Below are 24,381 nucleotides of genomic sequence, written 5' to 3'. Positions count from 1 at the left end.
AGCACCAAAAAAAAAAAAAAATCCACATATGCAAACAAATATACCCACAGATATATCCCATGATATATTTATGCATCTATTTATTTTGATATATTTATCTATGATAAATAAGCATTTAGAATGCTTATTTAGATCATGTATATGTATTTACATTTATACATGTAGCTATGTATACATGTATACAATGTATACATATGTAGCTATACGTTGACTATATGCGTTTATATATTTGAATTTATTTATTTATCTTTTAAATGTAGGTTTAATCCTTGCTGTCTCCATTCAATAATCCGAGTGCCGGGAGGGTGGAACGGGATTCCCGGGGGGATCCAGATCCTCAGCATCCCTCCTCCCCTTGGGCGCAGCAGCGGGGCCGGGACCACCCGAGAGCTGCTTCCCGGCACTGAAAAACAGGGAAAACAAGAAATAAAAATTAAAAATAAGACCCGATGGGGGCTGCGGGGCGGCGGGAGGGAAGGAGTTAAGGCGGCAGCCGGCGGAGGGAGCGGAGCCGCTGGATGGAGACGCTCGGGAGCGGCGCCGGCAGCGGCTGCGGGCAGCGCCGAGCGGCGGAGCCGGGCCGGGCTCTCCTCCGCCGGCACCGGCATCACCGGAACGCCCTCCCCGAGCGGTACCGGCACCCTCGAGCCCAGCCCGGCAGCGGGGCCGGGCCGCGGGCAGCGCCCGGAGCGCCCCCGGCCCCGCCGCTCCCGGGGGCGGCCGCGGATGGAGGCAGCGGGGGATGGATGGAGCGAGGGATGGAGCGGCCGGGAGCAGGGCCCGGGGACGGTGAGCGGGAGGCAGCGAGGGAGGAAAAAGAGGAAAAAGAGGGAAAAGAGGGAAAAGAGGGAAAAGGGCTCGGGGGAGGGGGCTGAGGAGCTGCCGGCGGGGGGAGAGCATTGAAACCGGGGCTAAAGGGGGAAAAAAAACCAATCCCAAATGAACAACCGAAAAAATAAGAGTAGAAAACATCACCACCCCTCAGGCCCCAGGCGGAAAATGAAATTTAAAGAAATAGGAGGAAAAAGGACCAGGGAGCTCGGCGAGCGGGGGTCGGCAGGAGCCCGGCCCGCCGGGAATTGTGGAATTGTGCCTGGGGAAGCTGCGGGGGCACCGCGTCCCCCGCGGCTGGGCGGGAGTTGGTGATTCCCCCCTCATCCCGGCAGGGATTTTTCATTTTTCGCTGGTTTCTGCTGGTTTGGGAAGGGTTTTGCTTGGCTGAGAGAGGCAGGCAGGAGAGAGCTCTCCTCACCCTCATCCTCATCATCCTCCTTCCCAGACTTTGTGCAGGAACATCTCCGCCGGGGAAATAAGGAGCATAAGGGAATGTAATCCTGCCAGAAGCCTCTCCCCTGTTTATTTTCCTCTTCCCACATCCATGCTGGCAACTTCGGGGAATAATTTAACATAAAGATGAGCAGGGAGAGCAGAGGCAGTTGCAGCACGGCGTGAAGGTAACCTTGAGCTGAGCCCTATAAACCCCGGCCTCCGTCAAGGCAGGATTAAAGAAACTTTCCTGGCAATGCAGAGCTGGGAATCCCAGCCTGGCACTGGGAATTGCAGCCTCGGGGTGCCCGCACCCAGCCTGGCCCTGGCCCACTGCACCTTCTCATCTGGTGAGTGCTGAATCCTTCCTTCCTCTGGGAATTTACCCGGGAGTTATCCTCCATAAGGGGCTGTCCCTTCCCTGGCCTTGGGAATGAGCTCTCCCTTGGAATATCCGAAGCTGTTGAGCTCCAGGGAATCCTCCAAGACAGGATTTGTTAGATTTTTTTTTAATGTATGTTATGATATTATAGCTATTCTTAGCAATTATTGTGGTTTTATATAGATTGTATTACATCTATTTTATATATTATTAGCAGATGTTACGGTTTTATATTTATTATTTTCTTATCTATATTATTAGCCACTACCGTGGTTTTTATGTACATTACATTAAAATATTCCACATATTGTTATTAGGCCCAGGGAGAATTCCCCAGGGGGTTTTGCTCTGTTTTTTGGGATGCCTTTCCCAAATCCTGGTGCTCAAGGACCCGAGTCCAGCTGCAGCATCAGGGCTGCAGGTGCCTGGCTCCAGTGGGGCTCATCCACATGAATATCCCTGTGTTTTAGGGTCCTTGATGTTTGGGGTCCTGGCAGATGGGAACCCCACACCCACCTCTGGTTCCTCTTAGGGACTTGGGGATGGATTTTCTCTCCCAGGGAAAAACTCCATTCTTCTGGGGGATTTTTCCCCATGGAAAGCTGGGACGAGCCTCAGCAGCTCCGGAGTCACAATTCCCATGGCTGAGGCAGGGTCCAGGAGTGCTCAGCCCCAGTCCTGGGAAAATCTCTGCTTCTCCCGACCCCCTTGGACCAGCAGGGACTCCCTGAGCAGAGCAGGCAGCTCTGGGGTGGGAAGTTGTCCTTCCCGAAGTGTTGGCTCTCTCCGGAGCCAGGAGCTCCTCCTGGGACTGGGGAAGGAGCGTGGGACAGGAGGATCTGCTCCTGCTGAGGGATGAGCCATGGGAATGGCAGATCCTTCCCAAACCCGGCCTCCCTCTCCCTCGTGCTGCAGGATGAGGGGAAAGAAGGGAATCAGCTCTCCTGGGAAAGGAGGTTTTGAAGGAAGTGTTGCACGAAATCCTCCTTCTCACTCCATTAATGTCCGTGTGGGCTGCGCGAGGCATTGTCTGCTGCTGGAAAAGCTCGTTAGTTAATTGCCCCAGTGCTGCTGTAATCCCAGATTAACGAGGGCTGAGGCAAATCTCCGTGGAGCAGACCTGAGTGTGGGATTTATGGGGAGATTGGATTCTGCTCTTCCCTACCTGGGGAGTCCATGGGGGCTTCATCCTGGCCTGGACGTGCTGGGTGCTCCCATGGGGGGGTCACCCTTCCCAAATCCCCCCTGACGGTCCCCCTGGATCCCATCGGGATGGGATTTAGGCAGGTCCTGCTGGGTGCACTTGGGACAATCTCCTGTTGGTGTTTCTCATCAGCTCCCATCGATCCCAGAGCCGGGACTGGGCTCTGGTGCTCACAACCTCGGGATCAAACCCTTTGGCTGCTGCGGGGTTTGTTCCTCCTCGTTAAATTAAGCACATGGAGGAAAACAGCAGCATCCTGGTTTTCTCTGGAATAAGGAGCTGCCAGCACGGGATGTGCTCAGGAATGCTTTTCCACAGTGACAGGGACGTGCAGGTGGCCATGGATGGAGTGGCCAGAGGATTTGGGGAGGATGAGCAGCGCAGGCAGGGCCGTGCATCCCGCAGGGGTGGCTGCCAGCCCCGGCACTGCCTCTGGAAAAGTCCATCCCGTGTATCCTAAACCCTCTTCTCCTCCGGGATTCGGCAGCTCCGGCTGGGGGGAGCTTTGCTGAGCCAGCAGCTGGCTGGGATCCAGCTGTGCTTCCCTGGGGAACAGCCCCGGCCTTCCTCCTGCCCTCCTCCTCCTCCTCCTCCTCCCGGCTCCCTGGGATGCACATCCCGGCTGCCCAAGCCTGGTTGAAAACCATAACTGGATTTTGCAGGCTGGGCATGAAACCCCCGGAACGTGAGACATTTAAACTCCTTCGGTTAAACCCTGTCACAGACACTCGGCGTCCTCTGAAGGAATTACATCACCTTTCCAAGGGCTGGAGCGCCGGGAGGGTGGGAAAAAACGGGAGAGGGAATCTGGGAGTATCACCGAGACCCCGCCATCCGGGGTGGCTTCTCCCAAATACCGCCGTGTGTCACCCAAAAATAGGGAATTATCGGGGAAATGGAGATTTCTCAGCCCTGGGCGCAGGGATGGGGGTGATGCCGGCAGCAGGAATGCTCAGGGAGGGATGCTGGAAGCCGGCAGGGATGTGGGGGGGGAAGGTTGGGATCCTGCTCCCCAGCACCCAAATTCAATCACCCTGATCCTACAGGAGGGAGCTTCCCGCTCCTTTCACAGCCCCACCCAAAATCCCCCGGGCAGATGGGATAATGCTGCTGCAGAGAACTGGATCGCCCGGACCCCTGGGGTGGCGGCAGATTAATTAATTATTGAAAATGCTAACGATGCTGGGAGGGCAACACCGAGTCCCACAGCTGGATCCCCGCTGTGCCACCTCATTTCCATCATTCCACAATTCCCTGGACCCTCTCCCTGGAATCTCAGCAATCCAGGGCTATTTCCTCCCCTATTTCCTTCCCTGCCTTCGGCAGTGCCGGGTGCTTTTTAAATGATTCATGACTTAAACCATTTTTCTTTATGAGCTGCTTTTCACACTTGTGAGGGGAATTCAGCCTCCAAGAACCTGGAACGAGCTTTGATGGAATTGTGGGTGGAGGAGCAGAACGTGAAGTAAAAACTCCCGCATTTTCAGCTCCACTTGGGCCATTGTGGAGGAGAATATCCAAGCAAAGGAGCAGAGCCATGGAGATGGAATTACCTGGGAATTAGTGGCCTGGAGGCAACAACTTTTCTTTGCTTCTGGGGGCTGGAGCAGCTTGATCACCCCAGCTGGGATTGGTTTTGGGATTCTCTGTACCACAGCAAAATCCCACCACCACCATGGTGATCCCACCCCACGCCAGCCCGTGGCTGTGGGGTTTGGGTGGGGATGAGCATCATTAGGGCAGGAATCAGCATCCTTAGGGCAGGAATCAGCATCCTTAGGGCAGGAATCAGCATCCTTAGGGTAGGGATAAGCATCATTAGGGCAGGAATCAGCATCCCTTGGGCAGGAATCAGCATCCCTTAGATCGAGATCTGGGACCTCCATGGGAATTTGCAATGCCAGGCAGCTCAATGTCATAATTAAAAATGGGGTTAAGCTTCCTTAAATAACTTGATTAAACAAAATTGCCTTTCTGGGCCAGGCTGCAGGCCCTGGGCTGGTGTAGCTCTGTCCAGTTATTGGAATAAGCCAGGGCAGGATCCATCCTGATGTTCCTGGATTTATTTATAGCTCAGCCCTGGCAGAAACGGGGCTGCTGCCCTGTGGGCTCTGTCCTCTGGAGAGCACAGGGAGCACTGAGAAGAGGTTGTGCAATTAGCACGACCTCATTTCAGAGGAGCCTTTTAGGGACCTTAATCAATTAGTCTGGGGCAGCGCTGAATGAATCCTGGATCCATCTGGATCCCTCTGGATCTCGGTGCCTCATGCCCTGGGAAAGTGCTGAGGACATCAATAAATCCCCAGAATATTTCAAAATCAGTTTTTATCCATAAGAAAAATCAGCTCCCTACTTGCAGTCCAAACTCCTCCATGGACTCCCAGCAAGGAGGAGGAGGAGGATTTGCAAACCTTAGAAATCCCCCACAAAAATCCACCAGCAGATGGGCAAATCCTGCCCTGGATCTTCCAATTGAGCCAATAAATCCCTAATGAGAGGTTTTTCCTTTGCATCCCTTGCTGCTTTGGCCGGTGGAAGGGATTTAGTGGAAGCCCAGGCCTGGGAAGTGTCTCACCCTTGAGGATGAGGAGCTGATCCCGGTGCAGCTTCCTGGAATGAGTCTGGAAGCTGCTGAGTCAGCTGCTTTTGAGGCTTCCCCAGAGGAGAGGAGGCACAAATCCATTTCTCAGCAAAACGAAGGCAGAGAGAAGCTGAATAAACAAACCTGGTTTTGATTTGTGGGCGACTGACAGCTCCCCGTGCTCAGCTGGCCCCTGGGAGAGGCACTGGAAGGTTCTGGATGCTCCAAGGTGTTATTCCATCCTGCTGGGATGGAATAATCCTGGTTTATCTCAGCTTCATCCCCACCCATAACGGGGTTTAAATTCAGCCCCGTGCATCTCATTTGCTGCTTCCTTAAAGAGTGGAAAAGGGTGAAAATCCATTTCCATGGGGCTGGAAAAGAGGATGGGCAACTCCACCCGGGATCTTGGGGCACCCAACCTCTGCCAGGGCAGCAATTCCAGGCTTGCACTGCAGGACAGGTTTGAGGGATGGCAGTGCCCAGGGTGCCCAGTGTCCCTGGGGGCTGCACTGGTGTCCCTCAGGGTTGCACTGGTGTCCCTCAGGGTTGCACTGGTGTCCCTCAGGGTTGCACTGGTGTCCCTGGTTGGTGCTGGAGAGGATGTGGAGCTGCAGGAACAGCTCTGGGATGGAGGGACATGAGGCTTTCTGCTGTTCCCTGCACCCAGGTGGGTGGCTTTTGGTGACAGCAGGTCCAGGGAACCTCCATGCCCTCGGTCCTGTGTGCCATAAATCCTGCACCTCATGGATTGGGATTTTTACCCCATCCCCCGGGTCTTTCACTGCGTTTCCAGGCTCGGCAGAACATTCCAGCATTCCCAAGGGTGCCCAGAGGGGTGCAGAACCTGCTGTCCCCACGTCCCGTGGCGTGGGACCGAGGTCAGTCCCTGCGTCATGGGGTCACCCCACTGATGTCACCGCCCCTCTGTTTTCAAGCCCTATTCTTTCCCGGTCCCTGTGATAAGAAATGTTAATGAGGGGATGAAATTGGATATTCCCCGTCGCCTTCTCCTCCTAATGGAATTCTGGTGGTGGTTAATTTGCTGGTTTTAATGGGCCCATTGTTCTCCCGGGCTGGGGGAGCCTCGGGAGGGTGTTTGGCCCTGCTCGGATGGGAGGTGGTGCCTGAGGACAAGTGGACCTCGGGGCACAATAATTGCAGAGCAATTTGAAGACAAGCCCCAAATCCATAATTGATGGGCCCTTCATTCATGCCGCTCCCGGACCTGTTCCCACCTCTCCACGCGCAGAGGGATGGATAAACCTGGATAAAGCAGGGAAATTATGGAGGATTTCACTGCTCAGGGAGGTGGGTTGGGTGTGGGGTGATGCTCAGCCGGGCTGGGATGAGGATTTCGGCTCCCGGTGGGGTTATACTGATGCAGAGCCGGGTTTTCCATTGATGGGATGAGGATTTCAGCTCCTGGTGGGGTTATACTGATGCAGAGCCGGGTTTTCCATTGATGGGATGAGGATTTCGGCTCCTGGCGGGGACGGTGGTGATGGATGCAGGCAGGGAAGCATTCCCCAATCCCGGCTGGACCCGCATCCTGGGAAACGCCCCCAGCTGTGCTTCGGCTCTGGGGGGGACAGGGAGGGGCTCCCCAACCCTGGCACTGCCAGCCGGGGGGAATTTCCCAACACTGCAGCTCCCAGGGCTGGATCCCTCCCCTGGGCTGCGGGCAGGGGGATGGATCACAGCGGGTCGTAGCCCAGCGAGGCTGGCGGATCGTTCCCTGGTGGATCATTCCTGGCGGATCGTTCCTGGTGGATCATTCCTGGCGGATCATTCCCTCCGTTCCCTGCTGCCCCAGCACTTTCCCGAGCAGCCGCCGGAAGGCCAGGCTGGGGACTGTCCCCGTTTGCTTCATTAGTTTGGGTGACAAAAGTGTGTCACCACTGTCCCCCGGCCACGCCGCGGGCTGGGCTGGCAGCGGGGTTCGGGCAGTGGGGCTGGGGGCAGGGTGGGACCCCTGGGGACACCGTGGTGGGTGACAGTGGCAATGGGGACAGGGGGTGGCCACTCCTTCACCCCAGTGCTGATGCACGGGGCTGGATCCGGGGGATGCAGGGAATGGCGTTCTCGGATGGTTCCTGCATCCATCAGCTCCCAATCCCCCAGCCCCTGCTGGAACTGGGAGCACCGGTGTCCATACTGGGAGCACCGGTGTCCACACTGGGAGCACTGGTGTCCATACTGGGAGCACCGGTGTCCGTACTGGGAGCACTGGTGTCCATACTGGGAGCACCGGTGTCCGTACTGGGAGCATTGGTGTCCATACTGGGAGCACCAGTGTCCGTACTGGGAGCACTTGTATCCGTACTGGGAGCACCGGTGTCCGCACTGGGAGCACTGGTGTCCGTACTGGGAGCACTGGTGGCCGCCCTCCCCACCGCCTGTGAGCCCCCGGCAGCCGGGAGCCCCGAGCCGAGCCCATTATGTGCTCCAGACAATTAGCAGAAGCATTAATGGAATATATGCAAATGAGCAGTAATTGACCTGTGACTCCGCAGTTCATGATGGAGAAGGATGAGCTCCAGATGGCTTAATGAGAGTAATTTAAGCCCCTTCTTTATATGCTGTGCCAGAGCCTGGCAGTGCCCAGGCGGGGAGGGGAGGAGGGGGGTGGCACTGGGGACACTGGGGAGCAGGGACAGCCCTGGGGATGCTCCCTTTGCTCCCCAAACCACCCCGCATCCAGCTCCCACCCCAACCCCGGCAAGGTGGATTTCTCCTGGCTAAGGGAAAGCCAGAAAATCCTGGCCAGGGAGTGCAGGAGAGCAGCCAAAACCCCCCCAGGACCACCGGGCTGGGGGCTGCTCTCCCAGCACAGCATCCCCCTCCCTGGCCATGCCACATCCTGCACATGGGAAACCCAAACCGCTGCTACTCCGAGGTTACTCAGCCTTTACTCCAGCTGTGTTGGCTCCGAGCGGGGCTGGGGAGGGCTGGTTTGGGGTTGTGCCTTTCCCCTGCCCTGCCCCAACCTGTCCAGCCCTGAGCTCCACAAAATTCCCGCGGTAGAGCCGGAGGTATCTGAATAACCACTCTGGGAAACCAAATTAAAATATTGATGTATAATTCATGCCATATGTTCCACCAATATTTTTTATTTAATCAACTGAAGACAGATGGCAGGAACATAGAGGCCATTAAACTAATGGCACTTTGTCTTTCCATTTATTTCCGTCTCCTTTCTGAAAATAAGATGAGACCGTGACAGGCAGCACAGCCACTGGGATGTGTCAGCAGGGGCATTTCCCACGTGGAATTTTCCCAGGAAGGGCTGGAGCAAATCTTCTATAGCTGGGAGGTTGGAAAGAGAGAAATCCAGCTGGAATTGGAGAGAAATCCAGCTGGAATTGGAGAGAAATCCAGCTGGAATTGGAGAGAAATCCAGCTTAGTGGGGCTGGAGGGGACTTCCCATCTCTGCCCTTCCCGTGCCAAGAGCCACCAGGGATGGTCCTGGTGTTCCTGGGACAGCACCCTCCTGGTGGCAGGGTGGGAATGGGAATGCTCTTGGCTGAAGGTGGAGGGTGTCATGGCAATCTCCTGTCCCTGGGGACTGGAGGGACACCCAGGGATGCTCCTGACCCCATGGGATGCTGGAATGGTCACTGGCAGCACCCCACTGTTCATGCGTGGATTTCATTTGGGATCTGATGCTGCAGAGATGTTTGGATCTAGGGGTGCAAGACTGTGTGTGTGCACAGCTCGACCTCCTGGGGGTGAAACTGGGGTGAAACTGGGAATTTTCCACATCCCAGAGCCATCCTGGAGCACCTCTCCTGCACAGCGAGGCAGAGGCTCTGGGATTTGGGCTCGCCCCACCAGCATCGCTGCCACTGCACCCAGTTACCCACCTGGGAGAGGTGGAGCTGCCCCTCTCCAGGGCTGGAAGGTGATGGAGAGCGCGGGTGGCCTTCCTCACCCCCTGGAGGGACAGGGCCACCACCCTCCCGTGTGCTGGGACGCTTTCCTGAGTGTGCCTCTCTCTTTGACTTGCAGGTGGAGATTTCCTGCCCTGGGAGTGAGCTGAAAGGGGTTTCCTTACACAAAAGGGTGCCAGGCAGCATTCCAGGCTCCAGGCGATTCCAGGCACTTTCCATTCTTTGTCTGAAAGGGCAGCGGGGCCGTTCCCATCCCAGCGATGCCTGACCGAGCCGGTGCCGCCGGGAGCGAGGAGCTGCGGCAGCTGCTCGGCTTTCAAATCACCTTCAAACCCCGATTTCCTTAACATGATCCCTCCATCAGCGCAGTCCCCGGGGCACAGCCGGGGGACTTTGCCGGCAGGAGAATAAACCGGGGCTGGAGGTGGCAGCCGGCGCTGGAGCACCCCGGCCACCGCGCGGGGACTCAAAATCCACCTTCCCCAGCACTCCAAGACTTTTTAGGGTCGGGCAAACAGCTTTGCACGAGCTCGCCCTGTAGCCCTCACCCCTTTTTCTCGCCGGGATTCACCTCCAACCCGGGCGGGATAATCCCCTCCTCGGAGCATCCCTGGAGCCGCAGAGCAGCTTCCCCGCGGCGCCGGCTGCCGGGGAAGGGATGAAGACGCTATGGCCAAGCTTTTGCTAAAACTCCAGCGGTATTTTCGGCGCAAACCCGTGCGTTTCTTCACTCTGCTGGCTCTGTACCTGGCGGCCGGCAGCTTGGTTTTCCTGCATTCCGGCTTTTCCGGGGAGCCCACGGTGCCGGGGAGCCCGCGCAGCCCCGCGGCCGCCGAGGGGCCGGGGCTGCCCTACCTGGGGGTGATGCAGCTCAGCCGCGGCTTCAAGGCGGCAGCCACCATGCCGGCAGGAGGCCGAAGACACGGTCCCTGGTTCAAAAGCACCTCCAAGGAGCCGGCGGACAGGGGAAAATCCCGGGATAACGGCGGCGCTCGGAGCCGGGCGCTCAGGGCCAGGAGCGGCCGCGAGAAGGAGGAGGACAGAGGTGAGTGCTGTCCCAAGGAGGGGGATTTCTCCTTTTGCCTCTCCCAGAGGGACATCGTGAGTTGGGGCAGCGGTGTCCGAGCTATTTGGGGTTGTGCATCCTTGCTACATCCTCCAGGGAAATGTGTATTTGATTATTTATTTATAAATCACGTGCACACGCCGCTGGTGCAGCGAGATTTTCTTCCCATATCCCACGGGAATGCTCTGGGGAGCAGCACCCTACTGTGGGGAACATCAGCCCAGAGAGTATTTCCAGAAGGATCTTCTCCCTCCTTCTTCCCTTTTCCAACTCCTCCCTCCCCAAGTGCCAACCATGTGCTTTTATTTTTCCATCTTCACTCTTTTCCCTCCGAGCTCTGAGCTCCCCCTTGCTGTTGCAGATGATTTTGGGGGTGGCAGCTGGGGGGATGCTGTGCCCCATCTTCCTCCCACCCTTTGGCTCTGCCAGGGGCCAAATTCAGTTTTCATTCTGTTGGCTTGAATCAACACAAGGTCCAGGTTTGTGAGGGTGTTGTGTTGAGGCAGGGCCTGGCTGTGATTGCCATGGAAGTGCAGACAGGGCTGGGCTGTGGCCTCTGGAGCCAGGAGATCCCTGCCTGGCTGGGGGCTTGTCAAGTGGCTCCATTATTAATGATCAAGGATAAGAAAATAGAATCATTCCTATTGATTTTTTAAAATGGCATTTATTTATCCTGGAGGCAGCCAGAGCTGTGCATTCTGTGGGATTCGGGTGGCTGGACTCCAGCAGGAACCCCCAAAACCCACAGCACACTGGGGCTTTCCCAGGGGTCCAGGCTTGATCCCCCCAACCTGGGCTGCTCCCAGGGCATGGAGGGTTCCTCCTCCTCCAGCAGGATGTGGTTGTGTTCATTCCAGGAATGATGCAGGGTCCAGGCATGGAAGCCAAAGGAAAAGTGGTGCTTACGGGATTTTGTCCTGCTAGAAGGAGCTAAAGGGGTTCCTCCATTGTGACCCCACTCCGAGGGGTCTCTGAGGTGTTTTGGTGGCCACGTGTCTCCAACAATGCAAACTGACTTCAGAGCAGCCTCAGCAGATGGTCCCTGAGCCTGGGCTGTCTGTCCCTATAAAGACCCCAAGCAGTGCCCGTGTCCCGGGCCATATGTCCCGTGTGCTCCAAGATTAACCTCACCCACACTGCCAGCAGGGATGGGATGCTGGGCTTGGCCTTTGTGGCTTTATCTGCTCCCAGCTGCTCTGGGAATATCATTTTCCCCTTGGAGCATCTTGGCAGCTCCGGAGTGGGATGGTGTGGAGAAATTCAGCAGCCTGAGAAATCCCACGTGCCCGGTGTTCCTGGTGTGGCTGTGGAGCTCCCCCTCACTTCCCTGCTCCTCTGGAGCACTGGGGTATCTGGCAGGAACAGGTGGATTTTATGGTGTTGGTAATTAAGTGGGGACAGCTTTAACGAGGTGGCTGCGGAGGCTCTGCCACGTGAAACCATTCCAGAGGGAATACTGCTCCAAAAATCAGCTCTGCTTTAGAGCGTGATGTGCAGCTCCCTCTTCCTCCTCCTCCTCCTCCTCCTCCCCCCTCTCCCGGCAGTGTCAGGTGAAGGTGTGGGTGGAGAACAGCCCTGTCTGCCAGGGAGAGGCCTCATCCCCATGGGAATGCAAATCCTGGTGGGAAGGGGCATCTCTGCCTCCTGCCAAGGAGGGATTTTAGGCAGGGAAGCCAAGGGAAGCAGGAACAGACCCCAGCCCTCAGCCATGTCCATCTCTGGTGCCTTCCTGGACAAGTCCAGCCATTCCCACCACGCAGTTCCATGAGGATGGAGGGACCAGCCACCCCAGGCAGACAGCTGGAGCCATCCCTATATCCCCAGCTCTGGAAAAAATGGGATGCTTGGGGAATTTAATGGCAATCACTGGGTGGATGTGTGTGTCTGCTCACAGCTGTGTTTGCTGCAGGCTCCAAAATTCCTCCTGGACAGGTCCACCTCTCCCTGCAAACTGCCAGTCCCACCCTCCCCCTTCTCTTGTGTCCTCGTCTGTCCCTAATTATTCCGGCTGGCTTCCCAAAAAGTGGCAGCATGCATGTGTCAGGAGCATTGGATTGAAGGTAATGCACATCAGCCACCAGCTCCGTGCAAGTGGCTGGAGCCATCCCACACCCACTGGAATCCTCTGAGCTGCCAGGACCTGCTCATCCCTGTGGGAATGCTGTGTGGAGGCACTGGGAGTTATGGCTCTGGAGTGATCTGGCACATTTCTCTCCATCCTCCTCCTCTTCAGCCCCCAGGCTGGCTTGGGAAGGCGGCTCCAGCGCTGGTGGGTCTGTGCTGTGCTGGGATAACTGGGAATGAGGGGGTCGGTGCTTGGGGCACACCATGGATGGGCTGAGCTGGGTCAGGGAACCCAAGGAGGTGTGAAAAGCAGGGAGGAGGTGAGAAATGTTATCCCAGAGTGTGGCTTGGAATTGGAATGGCACCCTGAAAGAAATTCCTTCCTGTGAGGGTGGGGAAACCCCAGCTGGAAGTGTCCAAGGCCAGCTTGGACAGGGCTTGGAGCAACCTGGGATAGTGGAAGGTGTCTCTGCATGCCTTGGACTCAGAGTTTGCAAAGCAAACAAACAGGGAATGCTGCTGCACATCCCCCTTTAGGGAAAAATCAAGAGGGGTGGGATCAGTGGGTTGTGACCCTGTCCCCTCTCTGTCCCCAGCCCGGTACATCGGCTGCTACGAGGACAACACCCGGCAGAGGACCCTGCGTGGGATGTCCTTCTTCGACTACAAGAAGATGACGGTGTTCCGCTGCCAGGACAACTGCGCCGAGCGGTAGGGACGGTGCCGGGGGCTCCGTGGATCCCGGCACGCTCCATCAATCCCTGCACACGGGCTCCAGCAGTCCTCCCCCACCATCTCCAGGAGTCCCTGTGCATCTCCATGAACCCCTGTGCTCCATCAATCCTTCCCCACCATCTCCAGGAGTCCCTGTGCTCCATCAATCCTTCCCCACCATCTCCAGGAGTCCCTGTGCTCCATCAATCCTTCCCCACCATCTCCAGGAGTCCCTGTGCTCCATCAATCCTTCCCCACACGATAGGATAGGATGAACTGGGATTAAATTAAATGATTTTATATGATAGATTAGGATATGATAGGAAAATAGGGTAGGATAGGAGATAGGATGGAATGGAGAAATAGGATAGAACAGACTAGAAAAGAGTAAGGATAGGAAAGAATTGCAGAATGGGAAAGGAAAGGATGGGAAAGAAAGGAAAAAGGGAAGGGAAGGGAAGGGAAGGGAAGGGAAGGGAAGGGAAGGGAAGGGAAGGGAAGGGAAGGGAAGGGAAGGGAAGGGAAGGGAAGGGAAGGGAAGGGAAGGGAAGGGAAGGGAAGGGAAGGGAAGGGAAGGGAAGGGAAGGGAAGGGAAGGGAAGGGAAGGGAAGGGAAGGGAAGGGAAGGGAAGGGAAGGGAAGGGAAGGGAAGGGAAGGGAAGGGAAGGGAAGGGAAAATGGAAAGGAAAAGGGAAGGATGGGTGCTGAGATCCCACCTCCCTCTCGGCAGGGGGTACCTGTACGCGGGGCTGGAATTTGGGGCCGAGTGCTACTGTGGGCACAAGATCCAAGCGTCCAACGCCAGCGAATCCGAGTGCAACATGGAATGCAAGGGCGAGCGGAGCAACACCTGCGGCGGGATCAACCGGCTCTCCATCTACCGCCTGGAGCTGGCCCAGGAATCCGCCCGCAGGTGTAAGCTGGAGGCTGCTCCCAGCTCAGCCCTGGAACGGGGCACTTCCCTTGGTGATGGAATTCCCGAGCCGGGTCGTGGCTCCATGGAGGTTCTCGGAGAGCGGTTCTTGAGTCTGGGGTAGTTTTGCTCCTGCAAACATGAGGAATCCCCTTGGGAGTGCTGCTGGCTGGGGTTGGGTGGAATGAGGAGCCCCAAGGATTGTTGCTGGAATTCAGGGAATTTTGGGAGACTTTGTGTGGGGATATCTCTCCCCGCGGCCAAACAGAACCATCAATGTCTCCTGTGTGTGTTGCAGGATGAAGGATGTGTGGGAATTCCAGACAGAGCTGAGGCTGCTCCCTCATTTGGCCCCCAATTAAGCAGCTCTATAATTACCCACATTCCCTGCTCACCTTTCCTCATATCCAAGGAATGGGAAAGGGGATGGCAACAACCAGGAAGGCACAAGGGCTGAGGGCACCAAGGACCAGGGATGGGATTCCAGACCTGACCAAACCTGGCCCTGCTCTCCTCCCCGGCTCTGCCCCTGCTCCATCCCTGGGATCATGGAGCTGATAAAAACAGCCAAGAAAAAAAAAAAAAATATCCCTGACTTTGCTGCTGGCGTTTTGCTCCGATTTTGCTCCGTCAGCAGCCAGACGAGCGTTATCCAATGTGGCTGCACCGCCGGAGGGGCCAGGAGCCACTGGAGCAGTCGGGAATGCCACACGGAGTGGCAGCAGGGTCATTTCTGGAGTGTCACTGGGGCCCTTCTCTCTCTCTCTCCCCCCCAGATGGAAGCGCGATTTTCCGGGGGTGCTTCCGCCGGCCGGAGAACGTCTCCATCGCCCTGCCCGCCAGCCAGCTCATGCTCAACATGTCCGTGGATAAATGTGTGGATTTCTGCACGGAGAAGGTACTGGGATAAACTCTTCTTCATCTTTGTTTCCATCATCATCGTCAGAGTCACGCCGGGAGATCTGAACCCAGTTGAGGGATATCATTTTGTGTATCCAAAAAAAGGGATAAATGGATTTGTGTCCCTGCCACGGGAGGGAGTAGAGCCAGCAGCAGCCCTGAGAAAATTTGGGAAGGAGCATCCCAGAATTAGAGTTTAGGTTGGAAGGGACATTTAAAGGAGCCCCATGGGGTCCTGCTCTGGTCCAGGGGTCTCATCCGGGGGCGTGGTGCCTCTGAGCAGGGGAGGGAAAGGTTGGCAGTGGGAAGTGATGGAGGGAGGATGCTGGAAATGGTCTGGAATGATGCTTGAAATAGGTTGGAAGGAGGCTGGAAAGGGCTGGAAGGATGCTGGAAATAAGGTGTAAAGATGCTGGAGTTGGAATGATGCTGGAATTGGGAGGATGCTGGAAATGGTCTGGAATGGTGCTGGAATGTTCTGGAATGATGCTGGGATTGGAAGGATGCTGGGAATGGTCTGGAATGGTGCTGGGATGTTCTGGAATGATGCTGGAATGTTCAGGAATGATGCTGGAATTGGAAGGATGCTGGAAATGGTCTGGAATGATGCTGGAATTGGAAGGATGCTGGGAATGGTCTGGAATGGTGCTGGAATGTTCTGGAATGATGCTGGGATTAGAAGGATGCTGGAAATGGTCTGGAATGGTGCTGGAATTGGAAGGATGATGGAATGTTCTAGAATGATGCTGGGATTGGAAGGATGCTGGAAATGGTCTGGAACAGAGTTGGAATGTTCAGGAATCATTCTGGAATGGTCTGGAAGGATGCTGGGATTGGAATGATGCTGGGATTGGAATGATGCTGAAATTGGAATGATGCTGGAATTGGAATGATGCTGGAATTGGAAGGATGCTGGAATTGGAATGATGCTGGAATGGGAATGATGCTGGAATTGGAAGGATCCTGATGCTGGAATTGGAATGATGCTGATGCTGGAATGGGAATGATGCTGATGCTGGAATGGGAAGGATGCTGGAATTGGAAGGATGTTACAAACCACCCCGCGCTGCCATCAGGGGCGGGTACGGGGGGCGAAGGCTCTGCCCCGGTGGGGGGTGGGTGCCAGCGCCATTCCCTGTGGCCATCCCTGCAGGAATTCCCGCTGGCAGCGCTGGCGGGCACCACGTGCCGCTGCGGCTTTCCCAGCACGCTGTTCCCGCTGCACGAGCGCGAGGACGAGCAGCTCTGCGCCCACAAATGCGCCGCCGAGGAGTTCGAGAGCTGCGGCTCCGCCGACTTCCTGCTGGTCTACCAGACACAAGTGCAGGGTGAGCTTTTCCCCCACCTCTCCCCCCAAAAAAATGCCGGCAGGGAGCGTGAGCATCCCGCTAAAAACCAGCGGGTTTGAATTCCCTGGGAAATCGGCGCTCCCCGGGTGAGCTGTGGCTGCTGCCTGACTCGGCGGTGGGGCACGGCAGATTCCATCTGGTCGGGCAGGATTCCTCCTTTCCAGAGCTTCTCCTGTGATCCCATGGGAGTCTGCTATCCAGAGGGGACAAGCTCCAGGGAAAACTGTGCCCTGGAAAAGGCTGTGATCAGGCAGAACATTCCCGAGAGAGCAGCGGGAGCAGGGAGCCAGGGAAGCACTGGGAGAAAGGAAAACTGTTCCTGGGAGAGGAAAGGGCTGAAGGGTGCAAGGGAGGACCTAAATTCGGGTGGTTTGGGGTCAGTCTTGTCATGACGCTTTGGCGTTTGGGGCTGTGCTGGAAATGCTGTTCATGGATTCACCAAAAAAGCAGGAGCGTTGCTTGGCACAGGAATCTCTGTTAGTCACTCTTCCCTAAGCACACAGATGGGAATGACACAGAACTCTTTGGAAAAATCCTCTTAGGGCTTTTCGGGTGTTTAGGCCCCTTTTGAGGTGTCCAGAACCCTTTGGGATGTCCCTCTAAGCTTTAGGCAGGGCACCTTTCCCTGCCCAGCCACCTCCTCACCCCTTCCCCAGCGTTTTCCCGGCAGAGGCGGCGTTCCCCCAGACATGCCAGCGGGAAAAGCAGATTTCCATGCCACGTTCCTGATGTGCCTCCCTGCAGACAACCGCTGCATGGACAGGAGGTTCCTGCCCAGCCGTGCCAAGCAGTTGGTGGCCCTGGCCAGTTTTCCTGGAGCTGGGAACACCTGGGCCCGGCACCTGATCGAGTTGGCCACCGGCTTCTACACCGGCAGCTACTACTTCGATGGCTCCCTCTACAACAAAGGTGAGGTGGCACGTCCTGGGGTGCCACCCCAGCTGGGGACAGCCCTGGTGACATCCCAGGGGCTTGCAGGAAGGGTGGAGCAGGGCTGGGTGTGACCGCTGCTGCTCCATGGGGTGGTTTGGGCTGGAGTGTCCTGGAATTCCTCCCTGGGAGGGTGGGGAGGTTCTGGGAAGGGTTGCCCAGAGAAGCTGTGGCTGCTCCATCCCTGGCAGTGCCCAAGGACAGGGCTTGGAGCAGCCTGGGAGAGTGGAAGGTGGCCCTTTCCAGGAGGGTTGGAGTGAGATGAGCTGTAAGATCCCCTCCAACCCAAAGCATTTTGGGATTCTGGTTCTAATAACCCACCCCATTGCCAGCTCCCCCAGTTTGGAATCACTCACAGCAGTTTTATCTGGAGACCTTGAAGGTTTCTCCTGTTATTCCTGCACTTTTTTTTGGCCTTGAGAGGAATTTCTCTGTTCCTCCTCAGCTGTGGTGGAGCTGGGATCTGTATCTGTGGTTGCTGGGGTCTGTAGCCAGGCTATTCCCTAAATCCTGATTTTCCCAACACCCCAGGCAGCACATTCCTTCCCAATTCCTGCCAAATCCAGCCCTGCAGAGAGGGAGATGCTCAGTGAGGGAGCAGTGCCCCAGCCCCCAGGGTGCAGCAGCATCCCAGGGAAGGGAGCAGCAGTGGGAAAAGCCTTGGCTGGGTTCTGCTGAGCCACGCGAGCGTGGGATCCGTGTTCATTCCCTGTCGGAGGGGCCAGGAGGTATCCAGGCAACCGGCAGATTTATCCACAGCTGAGAGCCAATTACACCTCTCTAATTGATGGAATACAGCTCCTCACAGCTCATCCCCCACTCCAGGTGCATGCCAGGGGCTGGGATTGATGCTGGCTCAGCCCTGTGCTCAGTGCAGGGTCTCCTCTCTGGACCCCCGTGGCATCACCCCTACCTTGGGCTGATCCACTGCCCCACAGGCACAAGGGTTTCCCATTTCTTTATTACTGGGAGAGTTTCGGCTGTGCTCAGGGAGGTTACAGCCATAAAATCTGCCCTTGACCCCTCAAAACAGGCACAAGAGCTGAGTGTGGCCAGGGAGGTGTCACCCTGAGGGGCCCCTGTGCCTGTGAGCCACCCACTCATCAATTTTATGAGACTCATAACATGGGAAAATAAATTATTTCCATCTGGGAGAGAGATGCAAGTCCTCCTTCACGCCCCAGCTGCTTTCATCATGCAACTGGATTTTGCAACCTGATATCCCTGTGACGCTCCCTTTCATGGAACTGTGGGATCCTTTGGGTTGGAAAAGTCCTCTGAGAATCCAACTGCTCCCCCAGCACTGCCAAGGCCACCACATCCCCAGGTGCCACATCCACACGGCTTTTAAATCCCTCCAGGGGTGGGAGCTCTACCACTGCCCTGTGCAGCTGTGCCAGGGATTGATCACTTTTTGGGGGAGATATTTTCCCTTTTATCCCAGCTAAAGCTCCCTGGCACAGCTTGAGGCCACATCCTTTAATCCTATCTGGGAGCAGAGCCCGACACCCCCCGGCTGTCCCCTCCTGTCAGGGATTTGTGCAGAGCCACAAGGTGCCACCTGAGCCTCCTTTCCCCCAGGCTCAGCCCCATTCCCAGCTCCCTGTTGGTCCCATTAATCCCAGCTCTTTCCGGGCAGGATTCAAGGGCGAGCGGGACCACTGGAGGAGTGGGAGGACCATTTGCATCAAGACCCACGAGAGTGGGCAGAAGGAGATCGAGTCCTTCGACTCGGCCATCCTGCTCATCCGCAACCCCTACAAGGCCCTGATGGCCGAGTTCAACCGCAAGTACGGCGGGCACATCGGCTTCGCCGCCCACGCCCACTGGAAGGGCAAAGGTAGGGAGGGAATCCCCTGGGACAGCTCCAGCCCTGCTTGCTGGAGCTGGGAATTGGTTGGGGAAGCCCAGCAGAGCCGGAGTTGGGTGTCCATGGGGGGATCTTGGGCTGTGCCACCACTTTGGGGCCATCCCTTGGTGTGACCGCGGATGGTCGTGGCTTCCCGTGTTGGGTGGGACAAGATGGAGCAGGACAGCAGGACCCGGCTGGGCCAGGCAAGGATGGGCATCTCCTGTGCCCAGGGAGTGGTGGCAGTGCCCAGCCCACCCCTGTGGGATCCAGGTGTTATTTCCGTGTGTCCAGCTGCTCCCCAACCCACCACCTTTCCCACGCACAGGCGCGTGCCGGAGGCTGCTTAATTACAGCAATTTCCAAATTGCTGTTGTGGGATTGACTTCATTGGAAAGAGTTAAAATGTTTTGCTTGATTGAACATCTGCTACCCTTAATTCCGAGTTTATTTAAGGGGAGCTTTGCCTGCTGTGGCTGGGATGTGCCTGGATTTCGTTATCTCCATGTGCTCACGGTGCTGGGCACAGCCCAGCCCTGCTCTCCCCATCCCAAAAAACCAGCGGGGTGTGGTGTCCCCCACTTCCTCAGCTTTGTGTCCCTGGGCTGGCACTGTCCCCACTGTGGTGGCACAGGAGCCTTTTGGTTGACTTTTTTCCCCATCCATTTGTGGATAGAGCCAGGATTGGAATCCCAGCACCACAGGGAGCCTCCCGAGCCTTCCCAATCCCTGTCCAGGGACCCCCTGAGCCTTCCCAATCCCTGTCCAGGGACCCCCTGAGCCTTCCCAATCCCTGTCCAGGGACCCCCTGAGCCTTCCCAACCCCAGCCCCCTCCCCAGCTTGTCCCAGGCCTCGTCTCTCCGAGGGGAGGGAGATCCAGAGGGGACCACGCCAGCACAGTCTTGTTTGGATGCACTTCAGATACATCACCAAATTCTTTCCAGAGGATGTGTGGAGTAATTAGCTGATGGGTTAATTGTCAGGTTAAAATGGAGATTTTCCATTGCATGGTTGGTGACTCCATTCCCAGCTGGAAAAGCTGCTGAACATGGAGCATGAGGGTCCCATTCCTGGCCTTCCCTGCAGCCCTACTCTCCAAATTATTTTCTTCTCCCAAGAACTAATTTTGGGGCAAATCTGGGGAAAAAATCCCAACCTCACCCCCAGTGCTGAGGGGATGTTTTCCCGTTTCCCCCAGCCCAGTCCCAGCCCTGCAGAGGCCAAACCCTTGTTGGGTTCCGTGGCATTGATTTTTACGACGTCCCTGGAGCGGCTCCAAAGCAAAGTTTTATGTGCTGTGATTACACAAGGTGAATTGTCCTGGATCTGTTTAATGGAACACATCCTGTGGTTAACGATTCCCGGGGGAGCCAAACCCAATCCAGCTGTTAATCAGGCCTTGGTTTTGTGGGGAGGACACGAGGAAGAGGGAGATGCCTGGAGCTTTAATGCGGCTGAGTATCGGTGTTTCATCATCCCTCTCACCACCTGATTTGAATAGTAGGATCAATTAGCCGGAAGGTTAATTGAGATGTTCCAGCAGGGATGGGAGAGGACACAGGGAACATCCACCCACATCTGTTGGAGCCCTGGATGCTGAGAATTTTAAATTCTCTGTGCTGAAAGGCACAGACCCTCAAGAGAACACTGAGGCTGTGGAGAGAGCTTCCAAAATTGATCATTAACACTGGGATTACAGGTGTGGAGTTGGTTAGAAGCGTGTGGTGAAAAAACTTAAATTTGGGCTTTTAGTGTATGGCGATATATGGGAGCCAAGATAGAGAAAACCACCCAGACTCGCGAGGAAGGAGGTGCAAAAAAAACCATCTAACCCACACCCAAAATTCTCCAATCGGGTGAAACTCCAGCACACATCTTCTCCTGCCTTTTTTCCCCTTCAGAGTGGCCGGAGTTTGTGGCCAACTACGCCCCGTGGTGGGCGACGCACACGCTGGACTGGCTGCGCTACGGGAAGAAGGTGCTGGTGGTGCACTTCGAGGACCTCAAGCGGGACCTGTTCGCGCAGCTGCAGAGGATGGTGGCCCTGCTGGGCGTCACGGCCTGCGAGGACAGGCTGCTGTGCGTGGAGGGACAGAAGGACGGCAACTTCAAGCGCTCGGGCCTGAGGAAACTGGAGTACGACCCCTACACGCCCGAGATGAGGAAGGCGATCAGCGGCTACATCCGAACCGTGGACGCGGCGCTGAAGCTCCGCAACCTCTCGGGGGTCCCCGAGGATTATTTCCCCAGATGATGGTGACCACGGAGGGGGCACCGTGGTCAGGAGTGGCTCGGTCCTCCCAGATTCTGCCTAATTCCACCCAGTGGGTGGCTCCTCTTTTAACCCTCCGTGCGCCGCTGTAGCTGTTGGTCACTCCCCGCATGAGCCGCCACAGGTCCTCGGCCGCCGCTGAGCTTTTTTTGTTTGGCCAGCCTGGGGACATGGGTGCCTTCCCTGCCCCAGGGATCCCTGCTCCTGTTCTGGCTGCCCCAGCCCTCCTGGGAAGTGCAATGGGATCTCTGTGTCCCCTCAGGCTCTCCTGGGGACGTCGAGCTGCTCAGGCCGGGTGGGTGTCCCCAAAATCCCAGCCCTGGAAGGATTCCACTTGTCCTTGGATGGAATCTTCAGCCTTCCCAAGGGAGGATGGACCAAGGGATCCTGCCTGAGGTTGTGGGATTGCAAGGCCGTGCTGTGCAATGTCCCCGCACGTGGCTGTGGCTCCCTGAGAACTCCCTGCAATTCCCCAGCCACAGCACCAGGCCAAGCTGCTGCTCCAGCCCATGGTGGGGGCCCATGTCCCCCAGCAGTGTGGCTACTGGTGGAAGTTCTCCTTCCCTGTGGATGCAGCTCCAGAGGGGGACGTTTTCCCTGCACAGAGGAGCTGCTGGGACCCACGAGCTCACCCAGGCCTCGTCTCAGAGCCCACGAGCCAGCACAGCCCCTCAGGAGCATTTTTGAGGAGCCAGGAGCAGTTTGGGAGAGCAGGAGCAGGATCCACACCGCTCCTGTGGGGAGCAAACCTCGGGGCTGAGCTTTGGGGCGTCCCAAAGCCGAACCAAAGGATCCCACAGAGCAGGAACGTGCTGATTTCCAGGCTGGCTTTGTGCACAGCTGCATGTGGTCCCTGGCTGTCCCCTCATCCCACGCCACCCTCCCCATCCTGCCTTTGTCCCAAACGAGCTCCCCAAAGCTCCCAACCCGCAAGACCCCCTTGGATGTAGGTGCAAAAGCCATATATTGTACGCAGCCTTTTCTAGAGTTAGAGATCCACCAGTTGGCTTTTAACTCTCGATCCTGACAGAAATGCAGGCACAGGTCGAATCCAGAGACGCTGCTTGGTCTCTATTCCAAGAGAGAAGAAAACTCCCTGGAGCAAAAAGGAGAATTTCAATAAAAATATTCTATTTTTCTAACGTGTGTGTGGAGCAGAGCTGGGCTGGGGGGCTCCTGCTCCTTGTTTTTTGGAAGGAGGTGAGGGGTTGCATTCAGAGGGAGCAGCTGCCCCGTTTTTAACTCTTCCCTTGACAAACAGCTGGAGGTTTTTTTGGGATTCATGGCAGTGGGATAGGAGCTGAGCCCTCACTCCTTTGCCCATGGCAGCCCCGGGGTTGTCTGTCAGCCAGAACAAACCCTCAGGGTAACCCAGCAATTCAAGGAGAGGTTTTGCTGTTTGTGGGACCACCTGAGCACCCCCCACCCATCCCAGACCAGGGCTGTGGGACCAAAGGGAGAACAGCTCCTGTCCCCTTCAATCCCATTAATCCATTTCTGTATTTAAACCCATTAACAGGTGTTGAAATCCCATTAATGTCATTTCTGTGTTGACAATGCAACCAAAGCAGCTCTTTTTTGGGAGCTTTGCTACCTGGAGAGTGTCCTTAGAGACAGGTTTAATGGGATGTGTGGTAGGAAGGGGGACATTCACTGCAGGATTTATTCCTGACCTTCCTCGGCACCAGAGCAAGAGCTGGGTGCAATTTATCCCTTTTTTCTAATCTGGAGTTGGTGACATTCCATTTTATTTATTTAATTTTTTTTTAAAGCAGGGATGAAGCCTCACCTCGGCCTTGATTTGTTCTGACAGGCCCCGGAGGGGCAGCGCTCCCTCCCGCCCCTCGGAAGTAATTAACCCCTCAAAGCCAATTAATCGCCGAGATAAAACAATTAAGGGATGATGACATCGCGTGCGGCGCTCGGAGCCTGGGCTGCAGCTTGGGAGGAGGGAGGGGAGGGTGGGGAGGGGACCCCACATCTGCATCTCTGCCTCCACCAACCCCTTCCCACAAAAAAGAAAAGCCTGGGAACCTCCCCAGCCTCCAGCAGTATCCATTCACATCTTCTCTTTTCTTTTATTGCACCACAATTGCCTTTTCTTTTTTTTTTTTTTTTAATTTTTTTAACATATTTAAATTGCACCGAAACGGAGCAGTTGGAAGATATTATGACCATGCCAGGGCGTGCTGCACATCTGGCTGCACCTCTGGATTCTGGGATCCTCCTTCCCCTCATCCCACTGACACAGGAGCAGCTTCCCCTTCCTGGAGCTTCATGCTCGGATTTTTTATTTATTTATTAATCACTGGGCTATATTTTAGCCACGTAAGGATAAAATTCCCTTCGTACTCAGATTTTTTATTTACTTATTAATCACTGGGCTATATTTTAGCCACGTAAGGATAAAATTCCTATTCCCCCTGGAAAAAGGAGCCAGCCATCCTTCCCACATCATTTTCCTGGGGAATGCTCTTGACATTTACTCGCCCGCCCAGCTGCCTGGGGGAGGCAGCACTCAGCATTTCCATGAGGATTGGAAAAACTGGGAATATTTCCGCTTGACTCAGCCTGAGCATCCCTGGGTGGGCACAGCCTCACCTCCTCCCTGGATTCCTGCTGGAAAAAAAATGATGGAATTTTGGAGTTTTCCTGGTCCTGCTGCAGCGTTCCTCCCTCCAGGGCTGCATGGGCTGCTCAGATGTTGCCGTGGCAACGGCGTCTGCACCAAAAATTCCCGCATTTCCCCCAATTCCTGCCGGGTTTTGTGCTCCCTGGATGCTGTGATGCTGGAGGGGATTCCAAGTGTGGCTCGGGTCTGGGATCCCTTCCTGGCAAAGGAATTAATGCTCTTTTGGGGTGAATTCAGGGGATTCTGGGCAATGCCCCCAGCGATGGAAACGATGCTGGGGGGCTCAGAGAGAAGGAGTTCCCCTTCCTCCCAAATTAAATCCTGTGAAGCTCCAGCTGGGTTTGAAAAAAAAGGGAAATTCCCCC

At 55.9% G+C, this 24,381-nt stretch overlaps 1 protein-coding gene across 2 annotated transcripts; it reads left to right on the top strand.

The window, feature by feature from the left end:
• The first annotated feature begins 677 nt into the window (after positions 1-677).
• Positions 678-22,526, top strand: WSCD2 (WSC domain containing 2). Of its 2 annotated transcripts, XM_077787223.1 has the most exons (10): positions 678-789; positions 1,280-1,616; positions 9,446-10,372; positions 13,054-13,168; positions 13,901-14,085; positions 14,860-14,981; positions 16,137-16,311; positions 17,077-17,241; positions 18,902-19,102; positions 21,014-22,526. In XM_077787223.1, the coding sequence occupies exons 3-10, from the start codon at positions 9,997-9,999 to the stop codon at positions 21,364-21,366; spliced, it is 1,692 nt and encodes a 563-aa protein (XP_077643349.1). In that variant the 5' UTR covers positions 678-789; positions 1,280-1,616; positions 9,446-9,996; the 3' UTR covers positions 21,367-22,526. The 2 variants fall into 2 exon arrangements, with proteins under 2 accessions (XP_077643349.1, XP_021400344.1); XM_021544669.2 differs by lacking the exon at positions 1,280-1,616 and having other exon boundaries at positions 681-789.
• The last annotated feature ends 1,855 nt before the right edge of the window (positions 22,527-24,381 follow it).

Source organism: Lonchura striata, chromosome 18, assembly GCF_046129695.1.
Source record: "Lonchura striata isolate bLonStr1 chromosome 18, bLonStr1.mat, whole genome shotgun sequence".
Lineage (NCBI taxonomy): Eukaryota > Metazoa > Chordata > Aves > Passeriformes > Estrildidae > Lonchura > Lonchura striata.
Note: the sequence above shows the minus strand (reverse complement) of the source record. Positions and strands in the feature narration are given on the sequence as shown.